This window comes from Scyliorhinus canicula, chromosome 2 (genome assembly GCF_902713615.1).
Source record: "Scyliorhinus canicula chromosome 2, sScyCan1.1, whole genome shotgun sequence".
Classification (NCBI taxonomy): domain Eukaryota; kingdom Metazoa; phylum Chordata; class Chondrichthyes; order Carcharhiniformes; family Scyliorhinidae; genus Scyliorhinus; species Scyliorhinus canicula.
In genome coordinates this window covers 193,030,660-193,050,551 of record NC_052147.1, presented here as the reverse complement: position 1 = coordinate 193,050,551, position 19,892 = coordinate 193,030,660, and the positions used below count along the sequence as shown (strand labels likewise).

The window sequence follows — 19,892 nt, the reverse complement described above, 5'->3', positions numbered from 1 at the left end:
TCCATAATGGATGGTAAATCCCTGTAACCCAGCATTATAAAATGCTGTCCACAGAGCTCCATGCTTGAATCCCCAATATGCATTCCTGGTGAATGAGTGCTTGTGGAAGAGTAAAATAACACCTTTTGTGCTTTTGCTGCTGTTGTTCCCATTAAATTACAATCAAGTAGTATATAGCGCACAATACCTTACTGTATGTATTTTTTATTTGAATAATTTTATTGCATTCAAATCTGTGCCGTTTCTTTTTCCAGATATGTTGCTGTGCTCAAATATGTAAATCAAGCGTGGTGTTCTTTGTGTTGCTTATTTCAGGGTGGTTGGCATAGTGTTCACAAAAGACCACAAAATAGCCTTAACTTAATCAAAGCTATGATTTTATTTACACTAACTTGGATTTGACATGTACTCCTTAAGGATACACAATTGATCAATAACATCTAACTACACTCATCTACTGCTAATCTCACTACTGGTTTAAATTAAAATCTAACCTTACTTGCACTATATGCTCTTCGGATCTTCACTAGCTAACTCCTGCATACACTCCTCCCCTAAGGTCGAGCTTCACTACCTTATTTAGTTGTGACTGTAGCTCCCTCTGGTGGCTACTCTCGACACTACATTAACCCTTGCAATGCTGATAATTATGGTAATACCACAGCAAGGTTTATAGTTACATTTGTAGTATGTTCACAGACGTTGATGTGCTTTGTGGAATCTACTTTGCAGCATTCCACTCTGCTGGCAATTCACTTCAAGAGGCATGTAGAATCTTGTCAACTTTTTAATAGCACCATTAAGTTTGCGTAATTGGACTGTTAGGATGCTTTAATAACAAGGTGCACTTTTATTATGATGAAGACTATGAATAAAATAGTGAAGAATAATGTTTGATGTCTACAAGTGGTTTGTTTCAAAATTAAAGGTCTGAACTCACCACATTCAGTAGAACAAGACATGTAGAGTGTATACAAATAGCTGGGAGAGAATGGTGCTGAAGAGATCAAGTTCAAGCTCCTTAACAAAGTGCCATCTTGTGGAAGGTTCTGAAGCTCTGTCTGTTCTGAATGTACATATTTGAATGCACAGGCCCAAATACTTTGCATGGTGTTGAACCTGGTCCTGAGCAAACATCCCAAACTGCCTGTTAACAAATATCCTTTCTGTCTCCTGTCTTTCAGTATTGCACTACAACATCAGTACCGATGTCAACAGAAGGGATGGTTTTCCATCCAGATTTCATGTAATGTCTGATAGCAGCTTGAATAGTAGTTTGGGACACATTGCACTCTATCACAATATTATTAAATGTAACACCCATCAAGCATTCATGAAGGTAAGCTGAATACTTTCTACTCTTAACTTCTCTGGTTGTAATTATACATGTACTAAGCAAATCCAATGAATGATTGAGATTTTCTTTCCTCTACTTTTCCACGATGTTTTATGTAACTGTGAAATTTTCTTGTGGCATTGCATGTGGGGAAATTAAATTAAAATTACTGCCCATCGGCAGTGTCGCTAAATCAAGGGTGACATCTGGTCAGGCTTGGTGAGTCCTCAAATGACTGAGCAGTCTGATTCTGGATCCACAAGTTCTTCCACAGTGGGGACAAGTTGTTGCGTGGGAGAGTGGAACTCGTAGCCATGGGTTGGCACCCCTCTCCTTCCACTGCTGTTGTCATTCTGCCTCACTGTCAAGTCGCTGAACCTCAAAGGGTCTTGTGCCTTGATGGACCAGGTGGAGCCATACCGATTGGTCCACACCTTCTCCTCCAAGTCATTGGTGTTAATGTCTCCGTGCTTTAGGGTGGCCTTAAGTGTATCCTTATACTTTTCCTTTGGCTGCCCTTAGAGCTTTGGCCAATAGACACAAAGGCCCATCCATCGGAGTTGGTTCCGCAGGAGCAGAGCTTCAATGTTGATAGACACAGCTTCATGGAGGACACTAGTGTTCCAGCAGCCTTCCCGTTGATCTCCAGGATTTGACGCAAGCACCACTGGTGGAAGCTCTTGCATGCCTTATTGTGGCATTGATAGACAGTCGCGGTTTCACCACAGTGGAGAAGGGCAAACAACACACCGGCCTTATAAACCACTTGTTCACTTTGAAAGGCCTCTGTTATTGAAGACCTGTTGGGACAAGCAGAGGGTACCCTGAAGAGGGCTGCTCAGTCACAGATGCAGCTGCTGAAAGGCACTCCTGTCCCAACACAGGCACCCTACAACCACCATGCATCCGTCGCCAGAATGCGGAATCTTAGCTGGAGGCCTTCACATATCACAGCCTTGTCCCTGTTGGCAATCATCATTGCCGCAGAGCTTTTACATTTGCCTGATGGAGGCCTGTGTGTGACTTTATTTAATGTGGAGACTCTGATGTGCAGCTGGGTTCTGCACAATTTTGGCAGGTGGTGACCGGATTCCGTGGCACGGCGGACCATGATGACTAGGGACACTTCCCCATTTAAGCCGCCTTCACCCTTCGCAGTTGTTGGGAACACTGTCCTCCTCCGCCTACTCTGCCGTTGAGGGTTTCTGGGATTGTTCTTTGTCTAGAACCTCCCCCTCACCCTTATCGCCAGGAGCTACAGCTCAGGGTGGCATCGCTCTTGTATATAATGGAACATGCAAGCCTCTCCTCCACGGAAGGGTGATGATCCTCGGAAGAGCAGGGTCAGAGGGAAAGTATAGATGTACCTGGCTGTACAGTCACAGTTCAGTATTCATTTTAAAATCATGAATTCACTCCTTACTTTTTAGATATGGATTTGATATTATTTAAAATAACAAAATTGGCAGCAATTTAGTGAGCAGGAGTGGTGGGTTATTTGGGGCATAGGAGTTTCCTACAGTCCTGACTGAAGAGCTGGAATTGCAAAACTGAGGAATTTTGAATTTGGTAGATTTGAAAATGGAAAGAAGTATCCATATACCTTTGGAAAAATTCAGTATTAACTGTCAATCTTGGGTGAATTGCCCAAATGTGAACCTTTTGCTCTCACCCCGTTTTTGATTACACAAAGTGAGTTTTGTGTCTCAGCAACCTTCTCTTTCCGGCCTACTTCACAATCTTCCAGAATATTTCTGATTGTGTTGGTCCACTGTCCCACAAAGATATTGATTGGAGTATCAGTAATGTGGACACAAATAGATTTGTCCTCCACTCTATACTTCCATGTGCTGTGCCATGGTACACTCCACACATTTTATAAATTTGTAAGCAGCATCTCAATCAATTAAAATTACACTATTTTACATAAACTTCTTTTGAAGTATGTTCAAACATTTTCATTATGAATATTTGCATTTCTATGCCACAACCAAATTTTTGCCTCGCCTCCGTCTTGAATGCCATGTGTGAATTTCTGACCAAAAGACAGCACTGATGTGACAGGTTTTGGAAATGTCTATGGTGATGCACTATCAATTACGACGAGATGAGAGTAGAATGTAATCGAGGCTTTATTACGCAGAGATGTGGAGCCTCCCACAGCTGCTGCCGAAATAGTTGCAGCTTGGAGAGCCCACACATTTATACTCCGCCTACTGGGTGGAGCCAGCAGGCAGGGATCTACCCCCGTACCTGTAGTACAGGGGCATTACCGTAATACCCTTGTATGCAGTATATAATACAACAGTGATGACTACCACATTCACCCCCTGTTAAAAAAGAGTCCAGCCGTGGTGGAGGAAACTATTTACATACATAGAACATAGAACAGTACAGCACAGTACAGGCCCTTCAGCCCACGATGTTGTGCCAACCATTTATCCTAATCTAAGATCAACCTAACCTACACCCCTTCAATTTACTGCTGTTGATGTGTCTGTCTAAGAGTTGCTTAAATGTCCCTAATGACTCTGACTCCACCACCTCTGCTGGCAGTGCATTCCACACACCCACCACTCTCTGTGTAAAGAACCTACCTCTGACATCTCCCCAATACCTTCCTCCAATCACCTTAAAATTATGTCTCCTCGTGACAGCCATTTCCACCCTCGGGAAAAGTCTCTGGCTATCCACCCTATCCATGCCTCTTATCACCTTGTACACCTCTATCAAGTCACCTCTCTGCCTCCTTTGCTCCAGTGAGAAAAGCCCTCGCTCCCTCAACCTTTCTTCGTAAGACATGCCCTCCAGTCCAGGCAGCATCCTGGTAAATCTCCTCTGTACCCACTCCAAAGCATCCACATCCTTCCTGTAATGACCAGAACTCAGAACCAGACCAAGTGCTACTTGCTAATCGACCTGGACTTGAGTTTAACTAGATCTAACTAGAGTTTTATAAAGCTGCAGCAAAACCCCTCGACTCTTAAACTCAATCCCCCTGTTAATGAAAGCCAACACACCATACGCCTTACAGGTTGTTGGAAACTATTTACAGACAGGTTGTTTAAAAAATTTAGAAAGAGTCTACAAATTTAGACGGTCGGGCACCTTGATCCGCCGTTGCGAGCACTGCTGGTGTGGTGTTGATGCCGGCGTTGGTTCGGTCGTCGGTGACTCCAGAAGCGGGTCGACCTCCTCTTCATCCACGGGTGGGACCAAGGGGAGGGTGGATCGTCCTGGAGCGGGGGCTGTGGCAGGGTGCGCTGGGGGAAGGGAGGGTGGTGCCGGGGCAGAGAAGGGTGTGTGCGGGGACCCATCTGGTGCCAGGTCCTGAAGGGAGACTGTGTCTTGGCGGCCGTCGGGGTACACTACGTAGGCGTACTGCGGGTTGGCGTGGAGTAGCTGTACCCTCTCAAACAACGGGTCCTGGAGCCACCAGCCATGCTAGGAGCGAAACCCCGGAGGTGGACTTCCTAGGGAAGGGAAAAAGACGTTCATGAGAGTTTCGTTAGTCGCAGTACACAGGAGCGACTGAATGGAGTGAAGGGCATCGGGGAGGACATCCTGCCAGCGGGAGGCCGGGAGATTTCTGGACCATAGGGCCAGCTGGACGGCCTTCCAGACCGTCCCATTCTCCCGCTCCACCTGCCCGTTTCCCCGGGGGGTTGTAGCTGGTCGTCCTGCTCGAGGCAATGCCCCTGTCGAGCAGGTACTGACGCAGCTCATCGCTCATAAATGAGGATCCCCGGTCGCTGTGGACGTAGGCAGGGAAACCGAACAGAACGAAGATGGCGTTAAGGGCTTTGATGACGGTGGCAGACGTCATGTCGGGGCATGGGATGGCGAAGGGGAATCTCGAGTACTCGTCGACCACATTGAGAAAGTACGTGTTGCAGTCGGTGGAGAGGAGGGGCCCTTTGAAGTCCATGGCTGAGGCGTTCAAAGGGGCAGGAGGGCTTCACCAGGCACGCACGGTCTGGCCGGTAGAAGTGCAGTTTACATTCCGCGCAGACCTGGCAGTCTCTGGTGATAGCCCTGACTTCCTCAATGGAGTAAGGCAGATTGCAGGCCTTTATGAAGTGATAAAAGCAGGTGACCCCTGGGTGACCGAGATCGTCGTGCAGGGTGCGTAGGCGGTCCACTTGTGCGCTGGCACATGTACCTCGGGATAGGGCATCGGGGGCTCGTTCAGTTTACTGGGGCGATACAAAATTGCGTAATTGTAGGTGGAGAGCTCGATTCTCCACCTCGAGAGTTTATTATTTTTGATCTTACCCCGCTGTGTGTTGTTAAACATGAAGGCATTGGTCGGTGAGGAGAGTGAATCTCCTGACGGCCAGGTAATGCCTCCAATGTCGCACAGCTTCTACGATGGCTTGGACCTCCTTTTCGACAGAGGAGTGCCGAATTTCAGAGGCATAAAGGGTGCCTGCCTGCCTGGTTGAGGGTGGCGGCCAGAGCGACGTCTGATGCATCGCTCTCGACTTGGAAGGGGAATGTCTCGTCGACCGCGTGCATTGCAGCCATGGCAATGTTGGCCTTGATACGGTTGAAGGCCTGGTGAACCTCGGCAGTCAGTGGGAAAGCGGTGGAGTGAATGAGTGAGCGGGTCTTGTCCACATAGTTTGGGACCCACTGGGCGTAGTACGAGAAGACCCCAGGCATCATTTGAGGGTCTTGGGGCAGTGGGGGAGGGGGAGTTCCATGAGGGGGCGCATGCGATTTGGGTCGGGCCCTAGAACTCCGCTCTGGACCACATAGCCGAGGATGGCTAATTGGTCTGTGCTGAACACACATTTCTCCTTGCTGTAGGTTAGGTTAAGGAGTTTTGTGGTGTGGAGGAATTTGGAAAGGTTAGCGTCGTGGCCCTGCTGGTCGTGGCCACAGATGGTGATGTTGTCCAGGTACGGGAAAGTGGCCTCCAGTCCGTACCGGTCAACTATTCGGTCCATCTCCCGTTGGAAGACCGAGACCCCGTTAGTGACGCTGAAGGGAACCCTAAGGAAATGGTAAAGGCGGCTGTCCGCTTCAAACACGGTGTACTGACGGTCCGCCTTGCGAATGGGGAGCTGGTGGTAGGCAGATTTCAGGTGTACTGTCGAGAAGACCCGGTACTGTGCAATCTGATTGACCATATCAGATATGCGTGGGAGGGGATACGCGTCAAGCTGCGTGTACCGATTGATGGTCTGACTGTAGTCAATGACCATCCTGGTTTCTCCCCAGTTTTCACCACTACCACTTGGGCTCTCCAGGGGCTGTTGCTGGCCTCGATAATACGTTCCTGCAGCAGCCGCTGGACCTCAGACCTGATGAAGGTCCTGTCCTGGGCACTGTACCGTCTGCTCCTGGTGGCGACGGGTTTGCAATCCGGCGTGAGGTTCGCAAACAGGGAAGGTGGGTCCACCTTAAGGGTTGTGAGGCCACATACAGTAAGGGGTGGTAGGGGCCTGCTGAATTTCAAGGTTAGGCTCTGGAGGTTGCACTGGAAGTCCAGGCCGAGTAGCAAGGCAGCGCAGAGGCTGGGGAGGACGTAGAGGCGGAAGCCGCTGAACTCTACGCCCTGGATGGTGAGGGTGGCAGTGCAGTACCCCCGGATCGCCACAGGGTGGGATCAGGAGGCCAGGGAGATTCTCTGGTTGGTGGGGTGGACCGTGAGGGAGCAGCACCTTACTGTATCGGGGTGGATGAAGCTCTCAGTGCTCCAGGTGTCCAGAAGGAAGGAAACCTTGTGCCCGTCGATCTTCACCATCGTCAACGTAGTCGTGAGGTTGTGTGGTCGTGTCTGGCCGATCGTGACCGAGGCCAGGCGTGGCTGGTCGGTGGCGCTTGCAGGCGATGAGCAGCCCGATGAGGTGTCCGACGAGCATGGATCCTGAGGCAGGGAAGATGGCGACGCCCACGGGCCGCCCGTGTGAGGCGAGCAAGATGGCAAGTAAGATGGCGGCACCCACGGGCTGCATGTGTTGTGAGGGGAGCAAGGTGGTGGCACCCGCGGGTGGCACATGGGGGGCGTCGGGGCAACAGTGGCGACCAAGCGGGCCTGGCACACAGCAGCAAAATGTTCTTTCTTACCACAGGCCTTGTAGAGCATGCTCCGTGCCAGGCAGCGTTGTCGAGGGTGCTTGACTGTCCGCCGAAGTAGCTCTTGGGTCCCCCGGGGTTGTGTGGTTGCCACGCGGCGCAGGCCTGGGGTTGGCTGGGGGCGGTCGCTGACAGGGTGCATGGTAGGCCCTTCGCTGGCAGGGTCCACTATCTCCAGGAGGGGTGGGCCGTGCGGTCGGGGGCACATGCTTGAATATTACGCGAGGCGACCGTGAGCGAGAGCGCTAGTTTCCTGGTCGCCGCGAGGTCGAGGGTAGCCCCTTCTTAGAGTCGCTGGTGGATGTAGGCCGACTCGATGCCTGTAATGAACGCGTCTCTTAGTAGCAGGTCCGAATGTTCAGAGGTCGAGATGGCCTGGCAATCGCAGTCTCTCACCAGGAGTTGCAGGGCACGCCAGAAATCTTACACAGACTCACCGGGGAGTTGATGCCGCGTGGAGAGGAGGTGCCTGGCATAGATCTTGTTGGTCTCCTGCGTGTAATTCTCCTTCAGTAGCGCCATGGCCTCAGCATATGTCGAGAATCCCGGATGAGGGGGAAGATGTCCGAGCTCAGCTGCATGGAGAGGATCTGGAGCTTCTGTGCCTCTGAGGGTGGTTCAGTCGCAGATCCTATGGATGCCTCGAAGCAAGCTAGCCAGTGGGCGAAGGCCGACTTGGCGTTGTCTGCTTGAGGGTGCAGCTGCAGGCGATCAGGCTTGATGCGGAGATCCATCGTTTTAAAATCTCTGCGTAACAAATTGATGCTCTATCAATTACGACGAGATGAGAGTAGAGCGTAATCAAGGCTTTATTATGCAGAGATGTGGAGCCTCCCACAGCTGATGCCTAAATGGCTGCTTTTCGGAGAGCCCACACATTTATACTCCGCCTACTGGGCGGAGCCAGCAGGCAGGGATCTACCCCGTACCTGTAGTACAGGGGCCTTACCGTAATACCCTCGTATGCAGTATATAATACAACAGTGGTGACTACCACATATGGTAACCTTGTTCTTACCTTTAAATTTAAAACAAACCTGTTGTTAAACACCAGCCCCAGATCTACCGGTCTCCAGATTGTTGGAAAATGCAAATCAGGAAAATGAGATATGCATGGAAATTGCCTGGGAAGTCCAAGCTTCCAATGGACTGATTCTTTGCCAGTTATGAAGGTCTACCCAGGATGTGTGAGGGATAGAGGTGGATAAACAGGAGGTAAGAGGGGTTGAGGAATAAGTTGTGTGATTGATTGGAGCAGGAGTCAATTGGAGGTGGAATGAAAGGGACTGATAGGCATGGGGAACAGGGTGAATTTGATTCCCAGAAGGAAATTTGAATGCTTCTCAACTAGCAGTTTGGATCCCAGAGATTTGGAAAGTACTTATCTCCTGAATCAATAACATCCTCACAAAGAGGAAGTTGCCAGGTTCCCAATGCTTGTTAAAGTTGTTAACCTGAATGCCAATGAGGCTTGCATCCTTATTATGTATTTAAAGTTAAAACATGCCTCTGCTGAGTGAGGATTTGGAGGTGGGTTTGGGTCAAGAAACAGATTTTTCAGACATTAAACCTACGTGCCCCCACTAGATCTTAACCCGTCCAATTTGGGGTTGAATATTAAATATTCAGTGCATAAGTAGTGTTGTGAAAATCTAGTTCATAATTCATATGCTTTAGAATATGCCTTTTAGTTTCAGGAATAAAACTTTTAGGTTGAGGGTCAAGATGATAAATGCAAAGTAAGTGGATATTTGATTGAAAAAGTGTTAAAGCCCTTATGTAGGTGCAGTTCAAACAAGCCTGGGATTATTATATCAGTATTTTAAAGGAACCTATGTTTACCATACAAGGGTCATGGGTTGAGTAGCAAAAGCAATAAACCATAAAATAATAGAGCCAAAAGACCTGCCCTTACTTCACTAAAAGATTCAAATTATGTATGTAGTTCCAAATGAAAGAAATCTGAAAGCAGCTTTGTAAACATGGGGTTTCTTCATGGACGCAGGGTGGCGGGATTCTCTCAGCCCATGCTGAGCCGGTGAATCGCCGGGCCGGGCGCGAATCGCGCGATGCCGATCTGCCGATTCTCTGGAGAGCAGAGAATCAGCGCCATTGGTAGTGGCGCGGTCAGTGTGGCGCCAGTCGAGGCCCCCCCCACCCCCACCCCCAGCGAGTCCCGCCGGCGCCGTCCACGTGTGGTCTTACCCAGTGGGACCTCGGCGTGCATCCATCCGGGGGTGGCCTGGTGGAGTGGGAAGGGGGGTCCGACCCCAAGAGGTGCCTCCGTGTGGCCTGGCCCGCGATCGGGGCCCACCGATCGGTGGGCCGGCCTCTCGGGCTAGGGGCTTCTTTTGCTCCGCGCCGGCCCCTGTAGCTCTACGCCATGCTGCGTTGGGGCCAGCACGGAGAAAGGAGCCACTGCGCATGCGCGCATTGGCGCCGGTCACAGTGTGCGTGCGCAGACCCGCGGCGTCCAGTTGACGCCGGCATCGGCAGCTGGAGTGGCATGATTCACCTGAGGAAGGAGCAGTGCTCCGAAAACTAGTGTTTGAAACAAACATGTTGGACTTTAACCTGGTGTTGTAAGACTTCTTACTGTGCTCACCCCAGTCCAACGCCGGCATCTCCACATCAGAGTCAAAGAATAGCATTGAAGGTAAAATAGGTTAATTACATTTTGAACCTTCCCAAAACATACCATGTTACCGTCGAAATAGTGGATCAAGGATCAAGAAAATTATCTGTGTATGGTGACAGAAGCAGTCAGTTCAATTTTGGAACAGACTGAAGCAGTTGAAGCTTCGTATTGGTGTGGACTGCAATTCACTAGGTTGAGGGAATCCGTGGGAGATGCTAGTTATTTAGGCCAACGTTTCCAGCACAGAAAGTACTAACTTCATTGTTTGCTGAAGAGCATATGTATTGGGCTCAGTCTGCACTTGGATTCAACGAAGGAAAGGCAGGTGGAAGATTTGCTCTGGCTTGCAGCTAGTGCAACACTACAATAATCTGAACCAAACCTTGTGACAGAAGGCAGTCAGCAGAGTTAGCTTGGAAAGCTGTACGAAGGCAGTTGTGTACCTGCTGGCAATCCGAACAAGAAGTTGAGACATTCGCAGCCATGAGGCCTGTAGCGAACAGGTGAAGGGCCACATAGCAAAATGAAAATAATAGAACAACACCATAGAATTATTTCTTAGAGGATAACGTTAACACTGAACAAAATTACATTGAATTCCCGAGGGCTGTGACATACCTTTGGGTTGGCCTCTAGAAAAGTGAATGTACCTTCATGATTCTGGTAATGTATAATAGGGGTAACAGACTTCATAACATACATGGTTGTAAACCAGAGTGTTAAGTTAATAATGCTTACTTTGCTTAATTCTTGTTGATAAACAATACCGTTTGTTTTTTGTTCAAAACAGTGGAATTCTATGGCATAGTTCTGCCAGTTAATTGCTGGGTCTTTGGATTTCTTCCTTAAAGTTTAATGGTCCCTGAGAGGATTGTGACAGTAACTTGAGGGGCTGTGGTGACTTGGTGTGAGAACCTGCAACTGTACTGCCAGGGAAAATAAATGTTTCTCTTTGGCAGCTTCAACTGGGGGATGTAACATTGCAGTGTTCCAGCTAGCGCTTTGCAAGCCATTGCGGTGCTGCAAACTGATTGCTTGGCATCTGTATAAAAGCATTTATTTCCTTTGAATGGGCATCCATTAGCCAATCCTACTAGGAGAGCCATCTCACAAACCTTTTCCTTGTGTTTCCTCTGCTCTATAGACACGACAAACTGCATCAACATATTTCACCACCTGCATTACGCATGGCTTGCCATGCTCACTGCCTAATTGGTTAAGAGGAGTTCCCTAGCATCCAAAATTGCCACTTCCAAGTACAGTACCTCCTCTCTGACCAATCCAGTGATTGCCATCATCTTCGGGCTGCTCAGAGGCACACCACACAGGCAGAAAATAATTCCTTTTGGAGCTGCTGAATTTGGGATTTACTGCCCACTAACAGCCACGTACTCCCTCCACCAATAGAAAATAAGCAGGCAACCTATTATATGTATTAACATTTTTAATTCCCCTGTCATCCAGTGGAGTTGGTGGTTGCCCAAAGAGCATGGGAGTGCACAGTTCTGCTAAGGGTACAGCCATTTTGTCCCCTGCAGTTGGGGAATGTATCTGTCAATTAGTGCTCCTGCTTAAGACTCTTCGCATTTCCTATCACTTTGTTATCTGCCAGGCCTGGATTTGATCCCATATTTTTGAGAGGGAATTTTGTGAGTTTGCACAGTCGGGGGAATTATGTCTGCCAAAGCACTTATTGGAAATCCAAGTCAATGACCTTTTACAATCTTCTGTCTATTAATTCTAATAGATAGGAAATCTTTGTTAGCAACACGTCTAAATTTCCAATGTGTGCTGCCAAAAGGCTAGGCTTGCTGCCGAGAGCATGAACTCAGAAGATTACCTATCTTGGCCCACAAGGATACTAACCCTACCTACAAGACCCTCTAACTTACAGAGATCATAGAATCTACGGCACTAAGACAGGCCCTTCAGCCCAAACTGGTCCATGCCAACCATAAAGCCCATCTTGGCTAACCCAATTTGCGTGCATTTGGCCATATTCCTCTTAAACTTTCCCAGCCATGTATCTGTCCAAATGTCTTTTAAATGTTATCAATGTCTCTGCCTCAACCACTTTCTCCAGCACTCATTCCACACATGTGCCACCCTCTGTGTAAAAAAAAAAAGAAAAAAAGTTGCTCCTCTGGTTCCCGTTAATTCTTTCCCCTCTTAACTTAAACCAATGCCCCTTCGTTCTCAATTCCCCAACCCTGGGAAAAAGACTGAGTGCTTTCACCCTATGATCTTATGATCTTATACACCTCTATAAGGTCACTCCTCAGCTTCCTAAGCTCCAAAGAAAAAAGATCTAGCATGTCCAATCGTTGATATAGATAACAAACAGCAGTGGGCCCAGCACTGACCCCTAAGGCACACCACTAGTCTCAGGCCTCCAGTCCGACAAGCATCCTTCTACCAATACCCTCAAGCTAACTGTATATCCAGTATGCCAGCTCTCCCTGGATTCCATATGATCTAACCTTCCAGAGCCAGCCTACTATGTGAAACTTTATTAAAGGCTCTACTGAAGTCTATATAGATTACGTCTACCGCTCTGCCCTCATCAACCTTCCTGGTCACTTCATCAATGAACTCAAACAAATGTGTAAGTCATGATCTGCCATGTACAAAGCTATGCTGACTACTCCTATTCAAACCCTGTCTTTTCAAATGCCTGTGTATCTTATCCCTCAGAATCCTCTCTTGTAACTTACCCACCACATATATTTGGCTTACCGGTCTACAATTCCCAGATTTTCCTTACAGCCCTTCTTAAATAAGCACACGACATTTGCTACCCTCCAGTTTTCCGGTACCTCACCCATGGCTAACAATGATGCAAATATCTCAGCTAGGACTCCCGCAAATTTCTTCTCTAGCCTCACGCAGTGTTCTTGGATCGACCTGGCCAGGAGATTTATCCACCTTCATATATTTTAATACGTCCATCACCTCCTCTACTGTGATATGAACTGTCCCCAATATATCGCCACTGACCTTCCCAGGTTCCAAGTCTTCATGTCTTTCTCCACGTGAACACCGATGAGAAATATAATTGAGATCCTTGCCCATCTCCTGCAGTTGCACACACGTGTCCACTTTGGTCCTTGAAAGGGTCCTGTTCTCTGTCTAGTTATTCTTTTTCTTTTAATATACTTAAAGAATCCTTTTCGATTGACCTTAATCCTTTCAGCGAAAGCTACTTCATGCCCCCATTTTGCTCTTCTAATTTCCTTCCTGAGTATACTCCTGTATCCCCTGTACACCTCCAGGGAATCCCTTGCTCAAGCTGCTTGTACTTGAGCCATGCCTCCTTGTTCATAGCCAAAACCTCAATATATTTTGTCATCCAGGGGCTCTTACTCCTGCCTGCCTTGCCATTTACCCTAACAGGAACATGTAGACCCTGAACTCTAGCTATTTCACTTTTAAAGGTCTCCCACTTGCCATAGGTCTCTTTGCCCTCAAACAAGCTACTCCAATCAACCCTTGCAAGCACCTGTCTAATTCCATCAAAATTTACCTTGCCCCAATTTCGAACTTGCACGTCTGGACCAGATTTGTCCCTTTCCAAAACTATTTAAAAATTAATAGAACTATGGTCACTGGTCCCAAAGTGGTCCCCACTGTCACCTCAGTCACATGTCCTGCTCTATTTCCCAAGGGGAGGTCATCTTTGGCCCTTTCCCAGGTAGGGCCCTCCACATGCTGCCTGAAGAAACTCGGGCAATATGTGGAAGGTCCTGCTCTGACCCTCTGCTGAATAATAACAAACTGAATGATTTTATTAATTAAAATAAATACAATAAAAATGGTTTGTCATATTAAGTACTAACAATGTAATTGAATACGGTTGAATAAGTTGACAGTTTGAAATTGTAAGGAGATATTTTCCAGAGATTGAGAAACCTCTAGAATGTTTTGGATGTCCCATGGTGCTCCAAATATCTGCCATGCACACTTTCAGAGTCTGAGAACCAGTTGCAACAGTGCCATTAGTTTAAAATGGAAGGAACCTACATGTCGCTACCTAAAGTGCAATGTATTAATGATGAAGCTGTTGAGGATAAATGTTTGATTATCTCCCAAATGAAGTGCTGACTGGAATGCACTTAAGTTATATCAATTCAGAGAACAGAATAATCAATCGGTATTTAGATACATTTAGATAATGTGCTGCAGATGTATGAGAGACCTTGTGGAAAATTAATATGGATTAAATGACATTCAATTTAGGTCAAAGCAAGCATGTATGTATGAATGAAAACAGTGTGCATGTGGAAGGACAATCATTGTCTGTCGTCACATGCACCTGGGAATAATTTAATCAAGTCCAGCATTGTAATAGTCACAGCTTCAAGCTGTTTATGTTGCTTAAAAACAGCTTGGGATATTTTGTACAGTGGGTGGTTAGAAATCAGTTAAATTCCTTTCTTTTGATTTAACTATGTAAAGCACTATTTGTGAGATCCTGCTCCACAGTTTTCAGCTCCTTCCATGTACCTTGTCCAAATGTACCTTGCCTACCTGTTATTCTTCGTTTGTGAGCCTGAACAGTTGTTGTTGGATGACTATTCAGCTGAGGAGGGTGTCACATCCGTTCCTGATGCTGCGCTTGTCTGAGATGTGTGTGTTCCAGATTCACTGGACTGGACAGCAATGAGGAGCAGAGACCCAAGCACATTCTCCTCTCCCTAACCTAGTGCATTGAGGCCGATTGCAATGCTGTAGCTGGCACCAAATAACTTGGCACAGACCAGGAACTGAATCCGTAACTTTTTGGCAAAGCAAATTGAATGTAAAAACGCAACTTCTCGAAGCCAGAGTACCAAATTCTGGAATGTGTAAAGAGAAAGATGGGGCTATGATGCTCCGGATGTGCAGCTCTTGCTGTTTTCATGTGCTTTATTCTTCCCATTAAGCTTGGCTCTCAATTGGGAGAACTGGATTTACTGTTTGACCTTTCTATCCCATGCACATTGGACAATGAAAAGATAAGTACGTCCTGTATTAATTATTCTAGCTTTCTCAGTTCCACAATGGATATAGTATGCTGAAACAGATGTGAATATTAATATATTTTCACCATATTCCTATTTTTTTTATTTACAAGGTGGTGGTGCAGTTCCATGGGTTTCCATGGCCAAAGGGCCATTCTTTAAAAAGTGTCATGAATCTGTCTGGACAGTAGACAGTATTCAATTGGTATGTGTCTCTCCTGGTAACGAGTTTAGATAATAATCGTGAATAGTTTACGGAGGAGAAACTGATTATGGACAATTGGGAAAGTCTCTGAGATATAGATATATTCATGTATAATCAAGCAAGTTGATAGGGGCAGCCAGACGAATCCACAGAAGGCGTAAGTCACAGACCAACAAAGATATAATTGCCCAGACCCAATATGCCAGGAGAGGCAGCTGCCACCTAGCAGTCTCAGAAAACAGACAGGCCAGTTTCTAGCCACCAAGCCTGAAGGTCAAGTTTACAGCAAACAAGCTTCTAAGTCTTTGAGCCGAGGCAGTGTAGAAAAACAGTTTAAAAACGTCTTTGCTGGACCAGGAAAAGGTCGGTTCCCACGTTGGAGTATATTGCCTATATTGTGTGGTAACTATAACTGGTTATTCAATTTGGATGTTGTTTGGGGAACAGGGTAACCCATAGAGTTCAGGTATCATAGATATATATTGGGTGGGATTCTCCGCCGAGCGACCGGAGAATCCTGTCCGTGGTCAATGGTTTTGCCCATTTGACCACGTCTTGCCCGTGGCAATCTTGTGGTGGGTGGGGTGGAAAATTCCAGCCCTATGTAACAAGGGGTATGTTCGATAGAAACTGTGTTTAATCATTCAAACACCTTGGGCGGGGTTCTGTGATCCTGAGGCTAAATGTTGACGCCGTCAGAAATGCTGGCGCGTTTCTTGACGGCGTCAACGCGGCCTCAGGATCAGCAGTAGGGGCCAGCATGGCACTGGAATGGTTCACGCCAATCCAGCTGCTGATCCTGTCATGAACTGAGCGCCGCGGGGTCTGTGCATGCGCAGTGACACTGGCGCCAATGTGCACTTGCACAGTGGCTCCCTTCGCCGTGCCGGTCCTGACGCAACATGGCGCAGGGCTACAGGGGCCGGCACGGAAGAAAGGAAGCCCCCAGCCGGAGAGGCTGCCCTGCCGATTGGTGGGTCCCGATTGTAGGCCAGGCCACATCGGAGCCCCCCCCCCGACCCTTCCACGCCGAGTTCCCGCCGGCTGAGAGCAGGTGTGAACGGCGCCGACAGGACACGGGGCTTTTACGATGGCCGCTCGGCCCATCCCCGGCCGGGAATCTGCGGGGGGGGGGCCCCGCAGAGCGGCCCTCCGACCGGCGGCGCACCAATGGCGCCGATTCTCTCTCTGCCCTGGGCTGAGAGAATCCCGCCCTATAATTGCGTAGTAGAGTAGTACTGATCATGTGTATTTGTCTTTTCTTTAATAAATCGTCTTTAATAATAGTTACATGACGACTGGGCTGTTTATTCTCACTGAGGTTTCACTTGTCTCTTCACACCAAAACAAATCAAAACTATACACCCCCATGAACTGGTGTTCTAAGTTGGGTATCCTCGTAGACAGCATCAGTGTGCATCGTGACACAAGATATTAAATGCTAATTTGTTACTTAACTGTAGGCAACATCACAGGAGCTAACAATCCTGTCTCGATCAAATTCATGTTTGTATATTTGTATCACCATCATCGGAAGCATCCATTGACAGAAAAACTGGCTCTTTTGAGGTTGCTATTTGTAAGATTTGCCATCTCCTGCCTACTTTCCAAATAAATAATTGACGACTGCAATTTTCTGGCTCTAAAACAGTACCTTATTAAAATCCATATATCCTGTCGTCTTTCCATTCAAAAATTCTATGTCAGCAATTTCTCTGAGGATTTTGATGTTAGTTGTGTCAACACCTGGAGACATCTCTTTTGTCATGTTTTTTAATCAGATTTTTCCCATTAATGTGACAGTGCAATTCTGGCTCTGCACAACTATTTCTAGTCTCTCAAATGCCCCATAAACGATCAGCGTGGAGTTGATTTAAGCAGATGAGTTAACAGAATTAGTGGCCCTGAAATTAATCTTAAAGTGGAGCACATGTAGGTGAAACCCGGAAGTCAATTCAGTGGATCAGAATTTGAGATTGAAACTGAATAGAAGCAATAGATTTGAATTCTGGGTGTTAAATCTCTAAGATGTACAGCAAGGATGATGCATTTGTCACTGTAGTTTAAAGGATGCTATGCGAATGGAAATTGAAGGAGTCAGGATGTGTTTATGATTACTGCACATAAGAGCAAAGAAGCACCCAAGCCTACTTCCACATCCCTGGAATTACTGCTGGATACAGTCAGGACTGAGCGACATATCTTTGAATCTTTTTAAGACAGCATCAGATAGATTTTTCTTAAGGGGATGAAAGGTTATCGGTGGTATGTAGACATGTCAGGATGAAGTGACAATCAAATCAGCCCTGAACATAGTGAATGGCGTAGCAGCTCGAGGGGACGAGTGGCCTACTCCTACTCCTAATTTGTACATTCAGCAATTTGCGGGGAAAAGACCCATTGCTCCCATCAAGAAAATGTGATTGAAGGTGAACAGCTGGCATGCTGAGCTTTGATGCAATACCAGAACTGATTTGAATGGCAGAACGAGGTCTGAAAAATTGAGTATACATGTTGATCCAGCCTTCTCTGTGCTTTAAGCACACCTGCCTTGCTTTTTGTTCTGTCAAACACACTCCACCACTTCACAACCAGTCCAATTCCAGGAACATCCAGCCTTCACTTTCTGTACCCTTCTGCACTCCTCTCTTTACCCATCCACCACTTTGCCACTCTCCCCAATTCTTAATGCAGCATGGTCCATTTGGCCCCCAGTCACCCCTACAGAATACACTACCTCCATTGGGTGAACAGCTGACCTTCATTCACAGACACAGGACTGGTTCTCTCACTACTTGTAGGAGAAGATTGTGCAAAATGCAGGGAAAAAGCAGAGGAGGTGGTGGGCAGCCACAAATAGTCCAGATCACGAATGCGGAGATGGATTCCCTGGAGATAAGTGGCGAAATCCGAGTTGCTCTCTATCCGAGATGGAGAGACAGGAAATTTACAGATAGCTGGTGACAGAATTATTAATATCTCTGACGCAGATATGCTGATTTCTTTTCATCAATGTCTGAACTATGGAAGACTGAGTAAGGTGATTACTATGACACCATTAAATCATATTGCTCTATTCTTCTAGGGTCTTAGTGCAAAGAACATGGATTTTAAGTCATTGATTAGAATGATTCCTCAGAGGATCTCATTCTTTCTGAGGCTGCACCATTACAAAACCTACAACCGTGTCTAGCACTTCATTAAAGTTCACTTCACTTAGATAGTTAGTGGGGCTTTAACCTGGTGATTCACAACTCACAACTGAGCATGAGTAACATCTATGAATTCAGGTAGCGGGGGAAAGCACAATCCTCTCCAAGCTCTGCTCCATGCACACAAATACTGAATCCCGGGGGCTCTGATTGAGAAGGTGAATTCTGGTTGTTGTGGTATTGCTTGGTTGTCACATTTGTGCAGTCAATGGCACTGTGAACCTGTGGGAATCCAGCCCAAGTGATCAATCTGAGTGCCAAAAAGAAAAATCTCAGCAGGTCTGGCAGCATCTGGAGGGAGAGTAAAGAGCTAACGTTTCGAGTCCAGATGACCCTTTGTCAGATTAAACCTGAGTGCCCACTGGTTCTGGCTATTGGGATCACAGGGGAGTTTATATAGCTCCAAGACCTAGAACACAAACCATCCACCATCTGGTTTATGCGTTTATGTCCAGTAGACTGAGACCCTTGATATATCTCGGATAGTGTTCTGGAAGGAATCCGAGGGAAACGTATTGAGGACTGTGGTGATTTTCATCATCACTGTGTGGCCTGCAGATCAGAACAGGGAATAGGTCTTCCTGTGGGAGTCTGTAGATGTGTTCCATTGCCTTGACATGACAACCTCTGTCTCCAGAAGCCCTGCTATCCCGAGAGGTCAAGGAAGCTGAACGTCGGTAACCTCTGTTATGTGGGTAGTGGCTCCTGCGACCTTAGCCCCTGTCTGTGCTCCTCCTGTGCATATTCTTTCTGTGCTGATCCCACCACAGCATGCTATCACTGTGATGGATGACAATGGTCTTCCTCTTCTGATGTACTGTCAAACATCTTCAATGCACCTCTCGTCCCGAACTTATCACTTTGGAAGCTTCCAAGGTTCAGAAAAATCCATATCAACACGAGCTCTTTGGCAAATGTTTGCTTGGGTGGCAACTCAGAAACCAGCTGTAATACTGAGATTTTATTCCGATGGTGAAATGACGAGTTTAATTAGCCACCTAAAGTGCTGCTCATTCGAGCCTGTGTTTTACTGGCCAGTTACTAGAGTCCCACGAAAATCCACACTGGAAATGTTAAATTTAAATATGCCAATTGAAAATACCTCAGTGTAATCTTCTGAAGGTGGTAATTTCACCACAAAGCACCCGGCCACCTGCACTAATCAAAGATCAGCTTTCATGCTGAGGTTATTTGAGGCATCCAAACTTACCTTTGTTAAACTATGTGCCCTCTTTAGAGTTGGCTTGGGTTTCAAACCTATCTCTTTTAACAACTTGCTTTCCCCCCATTTTGGAGGTAAAAACTCAACCTCCCCCCTACACCCAGGACCTCACGCTACTGTTCTCCCCCACCAAGGGTACCAAATCTGCACATTAGAAGTAATGTTCAGGCCATCACCCCTCCCCTCTGAAGTTGC

At 47.0% G+C, this 19,892-nt stretch overlaps 1 protein-coding gene across 2 annotated transcripts in view; it reads left to right on the top strand.

Annotated features, from left to right (window-relative positions):
* The window catches only part of itga4 (integrin alpha 4), a 215,404-nt gene that overhangs the window by 103,744 nt on the left and 91,768 nt on the right, over positions 1–19,892 (top strand). For both annotated transcript variants that reach the window (XM_038789255.1, XM_038789256.1), the window contains exon 15: positions 1,185–1,339. In XM_038789255.1, coding sequence (XP_038645183.1) covers positions 1,185–1,339 — 155 coding nt within the window. The remainder of the gene's footprint in view (positions 1–1,184; positions 1,340–19,892) is intronic.